We start from the raw sequence: 14,493 nt of genomic DNA on the forward strand, positions 1-14,493 counted from the left end.
GATCCTTCCTCACCAAGTTCAGCTCGTGGAGTGTGGAGGTGCCCTGCCCCAGAAAAATCCAGTGAGCATGTCTTCCATGAAGCTGTGTGCACCCACATTGTCCTCAATGACATCTAAATCCCATCTTCAGAGAGCAAACCTGGCTTCCCAGTGATCCCTCCTTTAATTCCAAGATATTCTTTGTAATTTTATTGAACTTAGTAGCCTTCCTCTTAGTAAGCTTTCCCTTACAAGTGGATAATAACTGTTTACCTCAACTTCCTTCCTCGTTTCTGTCTCCTGACTCAATTCTGACTCATACCCTTGTCACCCTGGGGTGTTCAATCTTCATCTGAGGCCCTTAAAGGACTAGAACAAATCAGCTAATTTGGAAATCGAAATGGAATTATTCACTGTATTGAGAATATTACACTAATATTATGATTTGAAATTTATATATAATTATTTTACTAAATAGCAAAACATAAGAAATAAATACTATATACAGAGTATATTTTTTACACTAATATAATTACATTTGAGAACAGTTCCATAACACCAAGAATGAAGCCTCAAGTACTCTTTGGACTTTGGGTGATATATATGCATTGATGCGGATTCATCCTTGGTAAGAAATGAAACATTCTAGTGAGTGATGTAGATAATGGGAGAGGCCATGCGCATGTGCAGACAGGGACAATACAGGAAATCTCAGAAGCTTCTTCTTAATTTTGTTGGGAACCTAAAATTACACTAAAAACATTATCTTAAAAATATGCAGAATAAATAATCACATGGGTTTAGAAATAATGAGAGATGTATTCTTTATAAATGGTGAAATAACATTATACCAAAGTGAAATAACTAGAATGCCTGGTGCTTACAAATATATGGTCTTATTACTGAGCAGGGTGCATAATACATTTTTTTTACTGGAAAATTGAAATATGGACACTTCTTGTCACTCTCTGAAGATGCTGACAACCTGAAATACAGAGAATTATATCTCATTAATCTTACCGTAAGATTACTTACGTCAAAATACCATAGTATTTTGATGAATAAACCATCCATTTTGACTATTACTTATATATCTCAATCTCCATATTTCTCATACCATTTTTCTCTGGAAAAACTTCAACTACTGTGTTTATCCGATTGTTCACACATTGCTCTTTTTGTTTCTAAGAACAATTCTTGTGAGGCATAAAATAAAAAGTTGTCAGGAAACTTACACTTCGGAAGAAAATGTTAAGGCTTTTGGCTGCACAGATGAACTATGATTTCTTCTCTGGGAGCCTCTAATCCATGTAGTAGCAGAGAGTAAATTCAACAAAAACTGTGAGAAAATAAATTTTATTGGAAGTCAAATACTAGCTCTTACACTCTTTTGAATTCTGTAGTAACAAATAAAAGTTCTTTCCTTCTAACTTTATAGAAACTTTCAAATTATAATATAATGTTACACACCGGACACATAAGTATAAAATTATCTTAGTAGGACTAAGTGAAAAGGACAAACTGACCGCAAAAACAATCAGAGTTTAGAAAATGGATCCAAGCTTAATAACCTATGAAATATGGTCTGTGGAAATTCAAGTCAAAAACACACGTGTAATCTTCTCGCCTAGGATGTCCCCGAGCCTCCCCACCTGCCCACCACTGGCTCAGTGATCCAGAAGATTGTAGCTTTTACAGTTGGGAGAAGCTGCAAAGAGCAACGGTGTTGGTGCCACAGGGGGAGACCTGATCAGCACTGGGGATGGGGATGGGTACCCACTGATGTTTCAGCTCCAAGTGCTGATTTTGCTCCATAATGATGAAGAAAACCCATACCTGATCTGGTCAGAGGTTGTGGTGTTTGTGTCAAGCACTGTGACCCCCATAAATATAATGGAAACATACTGGATGTGAGAATATAACGGAAGAGTTGACATTAGCTCTCAACACTCTTAGCTTATGGAAAAAATATACACACATGGAGAGGAGACCAAGAGGAAGCCAGGAGAAAGTAAGAATACAGGAGACTTGAGAACTCTTAGCAACATTATGAACAGTCCCTCTCACAATCACAGACACAGGCACAGATGTCACACTGCAGAAGGTGAGTCCATACTGACTTGCAATATTTGAACATATTCTTTCAAAAAAAAAATAGTAATTAACATCAAAGGTAAAAGTCACAAGGTCATAAAAATAAGCAATAAGAATTTGGAAACAATTGAACAAAACTATCAGCAGACAGATTTAGTGGAGAAGATTCTGCCATAAATGTTTGGCAAAAAAAAAATAGTAAATCTAGGAAAAATGACATACAATGCATGTTTCTGAATTATATTTTTAAAAAGTGTCTACCTAAAAAGTAAAAAAATATGAAGAGAAATTTAAAAATGTCTTCCGACGAAAGGAAAGCATAGGTCAATAGAAACGTGTGCAAGGGGGCGCCTGGGTGGCTCAGTCGGTTGAGTGGCCGACTTCAGCTCAGGTCATGATCTCGCGGTCCGTGAGTTCGAGCCCCGCGTCGGGCTCTGGGCTGATGGCTTGGAGCCTGGAGCCTGCTTCCGATTCTGTGTCTCCCTCTCTCTCTGCCCCTCCCCCGTTCATGCTCTGTCTCTCTCTGTCTCAAAAATAAATAAAACGTTAAAAAAAAAAAAAAAAAAGAAACGTGTGCAGGGATAAGTTGTTGCACATATTAGAACAAAAGTATTTAGAAGTCATATTTATAAATATATGAAAACTATAAAGAAACCTTAGTTGAAATAATTGCATAAACATGTGATGGCAGCAATTTAGCAAGTAGGAAATACCAATAGAGAAATAAAACTATATGAAGAAACCATAGAGAATCTCAGTGCATAAATCCATACCGGAAATGTAAAATCCAATCAAGTAGAAAAAAACTGATGAATTTGAAGGAGTAACAAATTTATTTATACCTTAGGATGAGAGAGAAGAAAGAGAACAATTTACAGAATTCAGAGACTTTCAAAACAGTATCAGGAAAGCCGGCTTAGTTCTAAGTAGAATATGAGAAGAACAACAGAGGCAGAAAAAAAAAAAAAACAGGACAACAATCTTAAGGCACAACGAATGAACAACTTACTAATATCATTTATAATATTTATAGACACCAGAGACTTAGCAAATTGCTAACAGAATGAGCACGTACAAATCCACGTCTCATGACATCATAATGAAATGACCAAAGAACACTGGCAAATACAGACAAAGAAATACTCTTGAGGGAACAGAGTGGATTGTGAAGTGACTTAGTCAGTGTGAAAATCAGGGATGGGTGATACGTCTTCCACCTCCATCAGCCTTACGCCACATTATCTAGACAGAATCCATATCCCTGCCCTGCACACTAGTTCCGAATGGAATGGGATACAAGCAGCAAGATGAAGGAACAGAAAGACACAGACTCTAAATCCCCCATGGAAACAATCCCTTAAAAATATCCAGACACAAACCGAGGTATAATCGGTCTAGCCAGCTTTGATAAAGGTGCCAGGACCATTCAGTAGGGAAAGACAGAATCTTTCACAAAGGGTGTTGGGAAACTGACTTCCCTCCCACATGCAGAAGATTGAAGCTGGATGTTTCCATTTACACCGTATACTAAAATTAACTCAAAGTGGACTAAAGACATAAATGTAAGGTGTAGAAGTTCCTCAAAGAAAAATTGGGGGCAAAATAAACAACACTGTATGTGGCAATGATTTCTTGGCTCTGCCACCAAAACCAGACCACAAAGGAAAAGTCCATTGTAGATAAATGTGTGATATCAACCTAAACATTTCTGTGCAACAAAGGGCATGATCAACGATGAAAAGACAGAGTGGAAAAAACACTTGCAAATCATACATCAAACAGGGAATCACATCTAAAATATAAAATTAATCCACAAGTTAGTACCAACAACAGCAAACACCAAAACACAATTAAAAAAATTGGCAAAAAATTAAAAAAGCATATTTCCAAAGACAATATAAATTGTGAAAAATCATATGGAAAGATGCTAATGATCAGAGAAATGCAAATCATCATGATGAGTTATCACCTCATACTCATTAGGATGGATGGTATAAAAAAAATCTCGAGGTGCCTGGGTGGCTTAGTTGGTTAAGTTTCCAACTCTTCGTTTTGACTCAGGTCATGATCGCACATTTGTGGGTTTGAGCCCCGCATCAGGCTCTGTGTTGACATGCAGAGCCAGCTTCAGATGCTCTCCCTTCCCTCCGTCTCCACCTGCCCTGCTTGCTCTCTCTCTTTCTCTCTCTCTCAAAACAAATAAATAACATTTTTAAAAAAAGGGTCGGTGAGGAGGTCGACCAGGAGGAGACTACACACTGTTGTTGGGCATGTAAATCGGTCACCGTTATGAAGAAGAGAATGGAGCTTCTTCAAGAAATTGAAAATACAATTATCACATGAATCAGCCATCCCACATGTAGGAAACTATCTAAAAGAATTGAAAGCAAGATCTCAAAGATATATATACACCCATGCTCACTGCAGCATTATTCATTAGAGCCACAGGGCAGAAGCCACCCAAATGTCCACTGATGGATGAATGGAGAAAGAAAGTGTGGCATACACCTACCAGTGTAATATTATTCAATTGTAAATGGAAGGATATCCTATCACCTGCTACAATATGCATGAAATTCCATGACATTATGCTAAGTGAATAAGCCACTCATACACATGAAAAAAAAAAAAAAAAAAAACTCTTTGATTCCACTTATAGAAAGTATCCAAAGTAGTAAAAGTGATAGAAACAAGTAGAATAGTGGTTGCTCAGGTTGAGGGGAAAGTGTTGCAGGAGAATTATGGTGCAATTGAGTTCCAGTTTTACAAGGGGAGAGCTCTAGATATCCTTTGCAACAATGTGATAGTTAGCACTCCTAACTTAAACTGGGTGCTTCAACTGGTTACGATGGATGATCTAGTTAAATGCAATGTAAGATGTGTGAGAGTATAGGATTCCCGCTATATGACACTCTGGAAAAAACAAAATTATGGAGACAGTAAACTGATCAGTTGTTAACAGGGTTTAGGGGGTAGGAGGATGGATAGGGTGCGCACAGAGGATTTTGAAGGACGGGAAACTATTCTGTAGAACTCCATAATGTTTGATACATGTCACTATATACTTTTCCAAACGCATAAAATGCCCAACCTCAAGAGTAAGCTTTGAAGTAAACTATGGTCTTTGGCTGATAATGATGTGTCACTGCAGGTGTATCAGTTGTAGCAAGTGAACCACCCCACTGAGGGCTTTTGAAAATGAGACAGTCTATGAACTGCTCCTGCATTGACACATAGACAGTAGGGGAATACAGCACATACCGGTGCTATGTCTGAGTTTTGCTATGAACCTAAAACTGATCTAAGACACTAAGCTATTTCTTTAACATGGGTAATGTGTCAAATTCTATGTTATGGGGTCATGGTATTTTCTGCAACAGCTTAAAAAAGAAAATCAAAGTCAAACCCACAAAAAGAGGTGATCTTGAGAAGGGCAGGAGAAAAGCAACTCATTATATTTACGTAAATAACAATATGATTAAAAGATGAGCTCTCACTGGAAAAATAGTGAAAAAAAAAAAAGAAAGAAAGAAACCACCCCCCACACACACACACAAATCAAATAAACAAACAACCAAAACAAAGCAAAAATACCTGTCAAACAGGAATTATACATTCAGAAAATAGTTTTTTAGAAAACAAGATGCATAAAGACCCCACATCAGACACAAAAACGAACAGAATTTATTCTTACTACACCTGCCTTTCAACTATGTTCTTCAAGCTACAATTAAAATGACACTAGATGGTAACGCATATCCGCAAGAAGAATTAGAGATCACCAGAAATGATAAGTAGGTCGGTAAATGTTTAGATCTGCGTGTGTATTTTCCCCTCTGAATTTCTTGAAAAGATAAGATAATTTGCAGCCATAATTATAACACTGCATGGAGGGATCTATACTATAAACCTTATATTTTTAGCATTTGTTAATGTGTGTGGTACAAAGTCTCCATGAACGTTTCCCTTCAGGTTTCCAATGTGAAAGCATGAAAGCAGAGAAGGTAAAGAGATGCACAGTTTGTGTTCAGAAACCAGTGTGAGCTGGCTTCAGTACAGCAATTTGAGAAGTACAGATTTCCACTCTCTCTGACAGTAGGTTGTTCCTTTGAAAACTTGCCTAAGCTGAAATAGTGTAAATTGAGGAGGCAAATAGCATTAATTTACATGAAAAAATTGCTGAGCATCCCTGTTCCAAAAATTCACCACCACCCTCAAAACACAAAACACAAAAAATAACGTCCCTTAGGCTTTTCTGATACATCAAGACATGCCTTGTGAATGGAGAGGTACAGAAAATAAATTGAGATGAAGCACAGACACTCAAAAATACAGTTCAAACCTACGCCTGATACTGATATACAGAGTGGATTGTTTTTTGAGAAATGAACTTGACAGGAACAGTCTTGCTCCTCGGGCTGTGAGCTGCTTCTCTAACATTAAACTAGCCCTGAACACAATGAAAGAATTGCTATGGAGAATACATGGTAAAAGAAGGCATTTTGGATCATACGGAAGAAACAGAGGACAAACGTAAGAACAAAATTCTTACCAGGTCTAATGGACTTTCCTTCACCTCCTGTGTTTTCGAAATTGTTTGATATTTGAAGCACAAGTGTCAGTTGAAGCAAAGTTATAACATGCATGTGATTCTCCATGTAAGCAGAGAAATATTTACGACACTTATAATATAAATGGGACATACATTACCATAAATGGTAATGGACCATAAAGGCAAGTAAGTCTCTACATTTTACTCGACCTGCTGTGGGTTGTGATAGACTGTGTAGACTGTGATCTATGAATATACAATCATCTATATAAAGATATATAATATCTATATTACTTATATCAAGGAGATTAGAGCACAGGTGTATATATATATATATAAAACTTTATGAATATAAAGTTACAGATGAAGAAAAGACCTACTTTACTATAAATGATGCTCCATCAATGAGGTAATGATGTAGAAATATATAACTTTCACTCTTATCTCACAGCCTCAGACATATAGCATCACAAAAAATAAATTCTAATTGGATCATAAATCATAATGGAAAGTTAAAATATAAAGAAATAAAGAAAAAGGTAAATACAGGAAAATAATACAGGAAATTCTATTCATGAACTTTGGCTAACTTCTGAAATAGGTCCAATAATACTCATTGTAATGTACAAAACGCTAAGTAGGACCCTGGTAACATTAAAATTCTGATCATTAAAAGACTCCAATAGGAGAGTGAAAATGCAGATGCAGGTATTTGCATCTTAAAAGCTCAAAAAAGAGCTCAGGTCTAAAAAATGACAAAGACTTCTGAGAAGTGAAAAGAAGACACCATCCTGGAGAAATGGGCAAGAAACACAACCCAGCACTTCTCATTCTCACAAAAGAGAATAGCCTTGAGATTTGCAACCCAGGAAAATGGTACTGTTTCTAACCATCAGAGCCTTTAATTAATTTTCCTGAGACTGCTGAGTTTTGGATCAAAGGCCTATTTGGTACAATGTATTTTACACCATAAAATAGAAAAATGTAGGGATAATTTAGTATAGTGAAATATACACATATCTATGACTGTGCAATTCCATACTAATGCTTACAGAAAAATGTAGCATGATTATACATGAATACAATTATGTTACATTATACATTATTATTTTATTATGAAAACCATACATTTATTTTACATAAATATATTATATGTCGCTATGTGCAATAAATGATTATCAATATGATATGTGGAGGAAGACATAGAAAAGACTTTTCCTAACATAATTATGCATAATACCCACTTACAAAAAAGGAACTAAATTTCTGAGAATGGTTTTTAAAATGTCATATTCATATGAGAGCAGTGAATATTCACAAACTGTAGACAAGTGTGTTAATATAGATGGATTACAAGTAGCACCTGGGAGAGAAGGGAGACACACAAAAAAATGCACCCTGAATGATTCCATTGATATACAGCCCCAAAATAAGCAGAGATATTTCATAAAAGGAAAATGGGCAGGCCTCATAAAGGTTCTAACCTTCAGTCTCATGATGTAATTTAGAATTGTGTGATTCTAAGTACATTGTAATCAATGTGCACAATCATATGCCTAGTTTCCTTGATGTGTTGTAAAATTAAATAGTAAAGTTAATTTCAGACAAAAGAGCATTTATAGAAGCACAGGTTCCTATGAAAAGCAAGAACTGGAAATTATCAAATGTACATTCAAGGTATAAAAATATAAATAATGTGTCATAGAGTCAAACCATGGAATATTAAAGACTTTAAAAGAAATAAACTACAAATACATATAAAACTATGGATGAATTCTACAAGCATAATATTAATTGCAAGCTTTTCCTTTTTAATTTTTTTAACATTTATTTATTTTTGAGACACAGAGAGAGAGCACGAGCAGGGGAGAATTAGAGAGAGAGGGAGACACAGAACCTGAAGCAGACTCCAAGCTCTGAGCTATCAGCCCAGAGCCCCATGTGGGGCTCAAACACAGGAACCTTGAGATCATGACCTGAGCCGAAGTTGGAGGCTTAATCCACTGAGCCACTCAGGAGCCCCATTTAATGACAAGCTTTTAATAGAATCTGGAAACATCTGAAAACTTACCTTGTCCTCTTCATCATCATAGTAGAGCAGGTTAGATTTCTTAGAAGTACAGGACGTCAAACTCTCCTTCCATGATTTTCTCTCAGTGCTAATGTAATAGCAATTGTTGGAATACGTAAACCACTCTTTCAGACAATGACAACAGAGACATGCTGGAGAGAGATAATACGAGATATTATCCAAAAAGCTTTGAATATTACAAAATGAAAATTTACATACTGTATATGGATACACGTATGTGTACCTACCATATTCATATACCCTCACAAGCTGATAAAGTTAAAACAAAACACACACACACTCAGAGAAGAGTTAGGCTTTCATCTCTTAATTTATGTGCCCAAAAAGGAACCACAAAAATGTCCACATCTACATGTCCTGAGAGTCAGTGAACAAAATCATCTTTATGGAATGATTTATCTTTTATCATGTTATGGAAGGAGGAAATGTGAGGCAATTGTTAACAGCAGGTACCGTGGTTTTGAATGAGTATTTCCCCCTCAGTCCAGAGGTTCATTAAGCGATATTTGAATTCACTTTTTCCAAAAGAATCTGTTATGATCTTTGCCTACTTGAAGATAGAGCTAAGATAGACACGAAACTAATAACACAAGTATGCAAGGGATGATGTACCTTTCTGGATTGTCGTTTCCAGGGACGTTTTGTTCCGCTCTGATCCTTCAGTAGCTAGAACATTAAAGCAATTCTCAAAAAACATAATATTCAATGAAATAAATCATAATAGTTTGAGTTTCCTAGTTTAAAATTGGGTGTGCTCTTTTACCAGAAAAATTGAATAAAGTAATGAACATGAGGGGGAAAACAATTCAAAAGCTTAAAGAACGAAACCTCACCATCTCTTACAATATTTCCTTTAAGCAATCTCAAGAATTAATGTGCATTTCACCATAAAGTCTCTTGTATGACTTGCCTTTGAGTTATTAAATCTAAATATGTGTTCAATTCTGCCTAAACTTATTCTGTTATTTCTACTTTAGATAAACTCTAAATAATCATTCCACATTTAGAGCACACATGCATTAAAATGAGACAATAAATTCAAAGTGTTACACACTATGTTGAGGAACTAATGATCAGTAAGGTGAAAATTCCCTTTTAGTCATTCAAACACATACTTACAGGGGATAACAGCTATTGTCACCACAGTGGACATCAGGACGAGGCAGAGGATTCCCAAGATACCAGCAATGAGCTTCTCTGGACATGAAGGTGAGTAATAGGAAGAGAAATGCAAACACTGAGAAAGGATGCCTGGAAATAATCATTTACGAGATATACAACAGGCAAGTGAACCGAAAATGCACTGGGAATCACATACAATAACCTGCACCTCAAACCCATCACTATCATTGGAATCTTCTCTCAGAATATACCAATGCATTCAATTACAATACCATATTCCAACCTCCAGCTCTGGTCCTCACGAATGAAAACTATGAGATATCACTTCCTACTCTTTCCCTACACCCCAACACCCCAACTTCAAATCCTAAAATAGACATATTTGTCTGTATTAAATGTTTTTTACCTTTGCAGGGAGAGTTCTTGCCATTCCCTTGAAGGGCCCGAGAAGCATTTTGAAGACTTAATTCTGCATAGGCTATCTCCTCCTCAGTTACTGAAATGGAACTTTTCGTGCCCTTAGGTTGCACTTGCTGTCTTTTTGAGCCCTTAGCATGATGGAGTTCCGCATAAGTCACGCCTTGGTTGTTCATGTCTGCAGCTGAGTAGTGTCAGGTACAACGTGGATGAAACTGCCCTGAAGGTCTTGATCAAGAGTGTGTGTCATGTGCTGACGACATTGCTAGTCCAGTGACACCGGGTGGGGTGCAGGGTGAGGGATACTCCTTATTTGCAGTTGAACAATATAAAGTCTGGTACTAACTTGTGTAGAGATTGAAATAAGTGTTTCATGATAGAATAAATGTTTTTTATTTACAATAATAGCATAATAATACTGATTGGAAAACATGTAAGGCACTAAATTAGTGAAGAAAGGAATTCATGAATAATAGTGTCCTCATTAAAGTAAGGTCAGATTCCACAGACATATTTCAACACTATTAGAATAACCAGATTAATTAAACTGCTGTATTACAACAAAGTGTTGTATCAATTTTGACAATGTTAAAACCCATTACTGGTTGAAAATTAGGTGCTCTAAGATTGGAGAATATTGTTTTTAGTACATATAGGAATTTCCTGTTGCAAACGACTTTTATTTGTGGTTTTAAATTGTGTTTCTAAAAAGTAATGCAGTGCTATCAAAGTGATATTTTACTTTGAACATCTGGGGAGTTCTGAGAATTGTTAAATTTTAGAAGAAATATTTCATATGTTGCAAAATGTTACATGACACACTAAGATTGCCCAGAGCAGGAACAATAGTGAAAACAAAAGGAAACAAAGCATTTTTTAAAAGAGGACTTACCATCAGAAAGTGACAACTGACTTAATGGCAAAGATATGAAAGCATAAAATGATAAATAAAAGGACAGATCATTTATGGAAGAACACAGTTGTTACAAACGTCTATAAAGATCTACGATTTCAATGGCAGTTAGGGTAATTCCAGTTGTTTAGATATACTAAAACTCACATAAATTTAATTTCAGACCTCAGTCAAGGAACTGTGCAGTCAGTGAAGTCTGGAATTACTCCTGTCTCTCCAAGTACAAAGTATCAGCTTCAAAAATTATTTCGTGGGGCACCTGGGTGGCTCAGTCAACTGAGCGGTTGGTTGAGTGACCAACTTTCGCTCCGGTCATGATCTCATGGTTCCCGGGTTCGAACCCCACGCGGGGCTCTGTGCTGACAGCTCATGGTCTGAAGCATGCTTAAGATTCTGTGTCTCCCTCTCTCTGTCCCTCTCCTGCTCATTCTGTGTCTCTCTCTGTCTCTCAAAAATAAATAAACATGAAAAATTAAAAAAAAATTAAAAAGATTTCTTTCATGTCTAGCTATCTAGTTTAGTAATCTAAAATAGGAATTAAAAGACATACACTATAACGCATATATAGCACTTAAAATCAATCTGATTGGTCTAAGTTCTCAATAATGTGTTAGTGATTTTAATAATTTTTATTAAAACAATTTTTTTGTTTCCTTTTGAGAGAGAGAGACAGAGAGTAAGACAGACTGTGAGTGGGGGAGGTTTAGAGAGAGTAAGACACACAATCTGAAGCAGGCTCCAGGCTCCGTGCTGTAGCACGGAGTCTGAGGTAGGGCTCGAACTCACAGACCGTGAGATCATGACCTCCGCAGACTTTGGACGCCCAACTGACTGAGCCACCCAAGCGCCCCAATTGTAAATATTTTTAACACAGTAACCATTTATCATTACTGATTCATAGCATTTACACCATGTAACAATTCATTGCACAAGAACATCTTTCAGTATTGAATATCTTTCTTGGCCAAGTTTTGTTCAATTTTATAAAAAGTCTTTGGATTGTATATAGTTAAGTTTAAATTAACATTTTTACACAAGGTACCTCATCTTGAATTTTATGAAAATCAAACTGCTTTCATTTATTGAAATAACTGTATCAGGAATTCCATTTCACCTTTATGGTATAATGGATTCATTTTAGGGATTTATGTTTAAAGACTGGACCAATGTCGAATATATATAATATATTCTTGATGACAACTGATGACAAATCCAAATCATGTGTTCTTTGTCCTGATGCTTCTGTGATCTCACCTTAAATTAATTGATTTGCCTATATTTATAAGTATATGCATATGTTCTTAATGACTTCTCCACAGGCAAGAATTTGAATATTGTAAGATCTCTAATGTATTTCATAGTCATTCTTGTTTGTTACCCTGAATTGTTGGAATGCAGATACCAATGTTCTCTGTGATTTCATTGTATATTAGCTGTGCCTCAGGTGCATCCCACCAGCATTTATAATCTCCCACTCACTGGGGTGACTACTAGAAAGGCAGGACCGTGGTGACACATACCTTCTGTTGGCCAGACAGTCATGCACGTCCAGAGGGAACCAGGTTCCTCTCGTAACCAGACAGTATCTGTGGTCTTCACAGCCTGCCGGCCCTGTGAGAGCTGAGAGTGAAGCAATAGTGGAAAAAGTAGATTTCTCATCAATGTGTCACTTCAAATTTGAACAGGAAATTTGTGCCCTTGGGCTATTTTGAAGACACTTTATCTCCTCACCTCCAGAATGTAGAGGCTTTGAGCTTGCAGTGTGGCATTTCGTTTGTCCTTCAGCAAATGCTTCTGACAAATTTTATGTTCCACGAGGTTCTGGGGTCAGAGACTTAACCACCCAGGCTGTTCACTTACTTCCATCTGAATGACAAACACTGAGGACTTAGGCCTTGTGTAAAATATCTTAGAAGTTTGTGTTTTACTTTTAGGCAAATTTGCTACATCTAGATATTACGTATTTCTTTTTCTTATGCCCTTGATATGTCATTTCTATTTCACTGAAAATATTCTAAAATCAGCAAGTCATCGACAGGTGTTTAATTATATTTGACTCTAAGAGTGAAAAATGACTACGTTTTCAATTTTTTGCGACTGCTATAAAGACATCAATTTCTGAATGGATTTTCTCAAATTCTACCTTCATTTTGAATATACCTACAATCCATTTGTATTATTTGTAAATAGGTTATTAAAGTTTCTGCTGGAAAAAGTAAATGCCTGTGATAAGGATAAACATTGAATAATAATGAGCAATAACACCATTCCAGAGATTTGAATGTTAAATAATTATTCATGCTATTTACTTATTCATTCTCCAATGGTAACTAGGTGTCTGTATTTAAATAAGAGTATTTGTTATCAACAAACAAACACACAAAAAGCCTAACTCTGTAGGGGAAAATTAATGAGTGTTTAACAATTTCACTTAACTCAAAATATTGGTGTAGGGCAGAGAAACTACTTTTAAAAGTACTTTTAAAAGACAATTAAATAACATGAACATCCAAGCAATAAAACTTTATATCTAAATTACCTACTTTGCATCACTGGAATTCTTTTCCTTTGTGTTCATTGTTGGATTTGATTTGGTAATAATTTTGGGCATATTCACGTGCATGTTTCCTTTGGTCTGTGGTTCTGTTTTGTTTTGTGTTTGGCAAAATGGGTTGACAATACTATTTTCATTTTCATGTATTTATTTTCCCGGATGTATAGTTGACAAAAGATATCACATTAAGTTCAGGTGTAGACATAATGATTCATCATTTATACACGTTATGCTATGATCATCATGATAAATCATCGTGATCACCCATCACCATAGAAAATTCATACAATGGAATGGACTCTATTCTCCATGCTGTAAGTTACATCCATGTGAATTATTTATTTCATAACGGAAAGTTTGTACCACCTACTTTCTTTCGTTTCTTTCAGCCATCCCTCGTCCCCACTCCCCTACAGAAATCACAAAGTTGGTCTCTCTGCATGTGAGTCTATTGGTTTGTTCATTTGTTGGTTTGTTTTTGTTTTGACATCATTAGGTAAATCGTATGATATTTGCCCTTCCCTGTCTGACTCATTTCATTTAGCATCAAACCCTCTAGATCCATCAACTGTGTCAAAAATGAGGAAACTGTTTTGAGAAACCTCCATCCTGTTGCCCATTGTGACGACACCAATTCAAATTCTCACCAACAGTGCATAAGATTTCCTTTCCTCCACATGCACACCAATATTTGTTATTTCATGTTTTGGATTCAGACATGTGGCAGGTGCTATCTAATTGTGATTTTGATTTATGTTTTCCTGATGATT

General features: G+C 36.2%; 1 protein-coding gene across 1 annotated transcript; it reads right to left on the minus strand.

The window, feature by feature from the left end:
* Positions 1-549: 549 nt before the first annotated feature.
* LOC132675644 (NKG2-A/NKG2-B type II integral membrane protein-like) lies at positions 550-10,469 on the minus strand. The gene is made up of 6 exons (XM_081796027.1): positions 10,246-10,469; positions 9,837-9,914; positions 9,330-9,383; positions 8,697-8,848; positions 1,215-1,318; positions 550-964 (listed from the first exon to the last, which is right to left on the minus strand). The coding sequence occupies exons 1-6, from the start codon at positions 10,430-10,432 to the stop codon at positions 844-846; spliced, it is 696 nt and encodes a 231-aa protein (XP_081652153.1). The 5' UTR covers positions 10,433-10,469; the 3' UTR covers positions 550-843.
* Between the last annotated feature and the right edge of the window lie 4,024 nt (positions 10,470-14,493).

Source organism: Panthera onca, chromosome B4 (assembly GCF_046562875.1).
Source record: "Panthera onca isolate mPanOnc1 chromosome B4, mPanOnc1 haplotype 2, whole genome shotgun sequence".
Lineage (NCBI taxonomy): Eukaryota > Metazoa > Chordata > Mammalia > Carnivora > Felidae > Panthera > Panthera onca.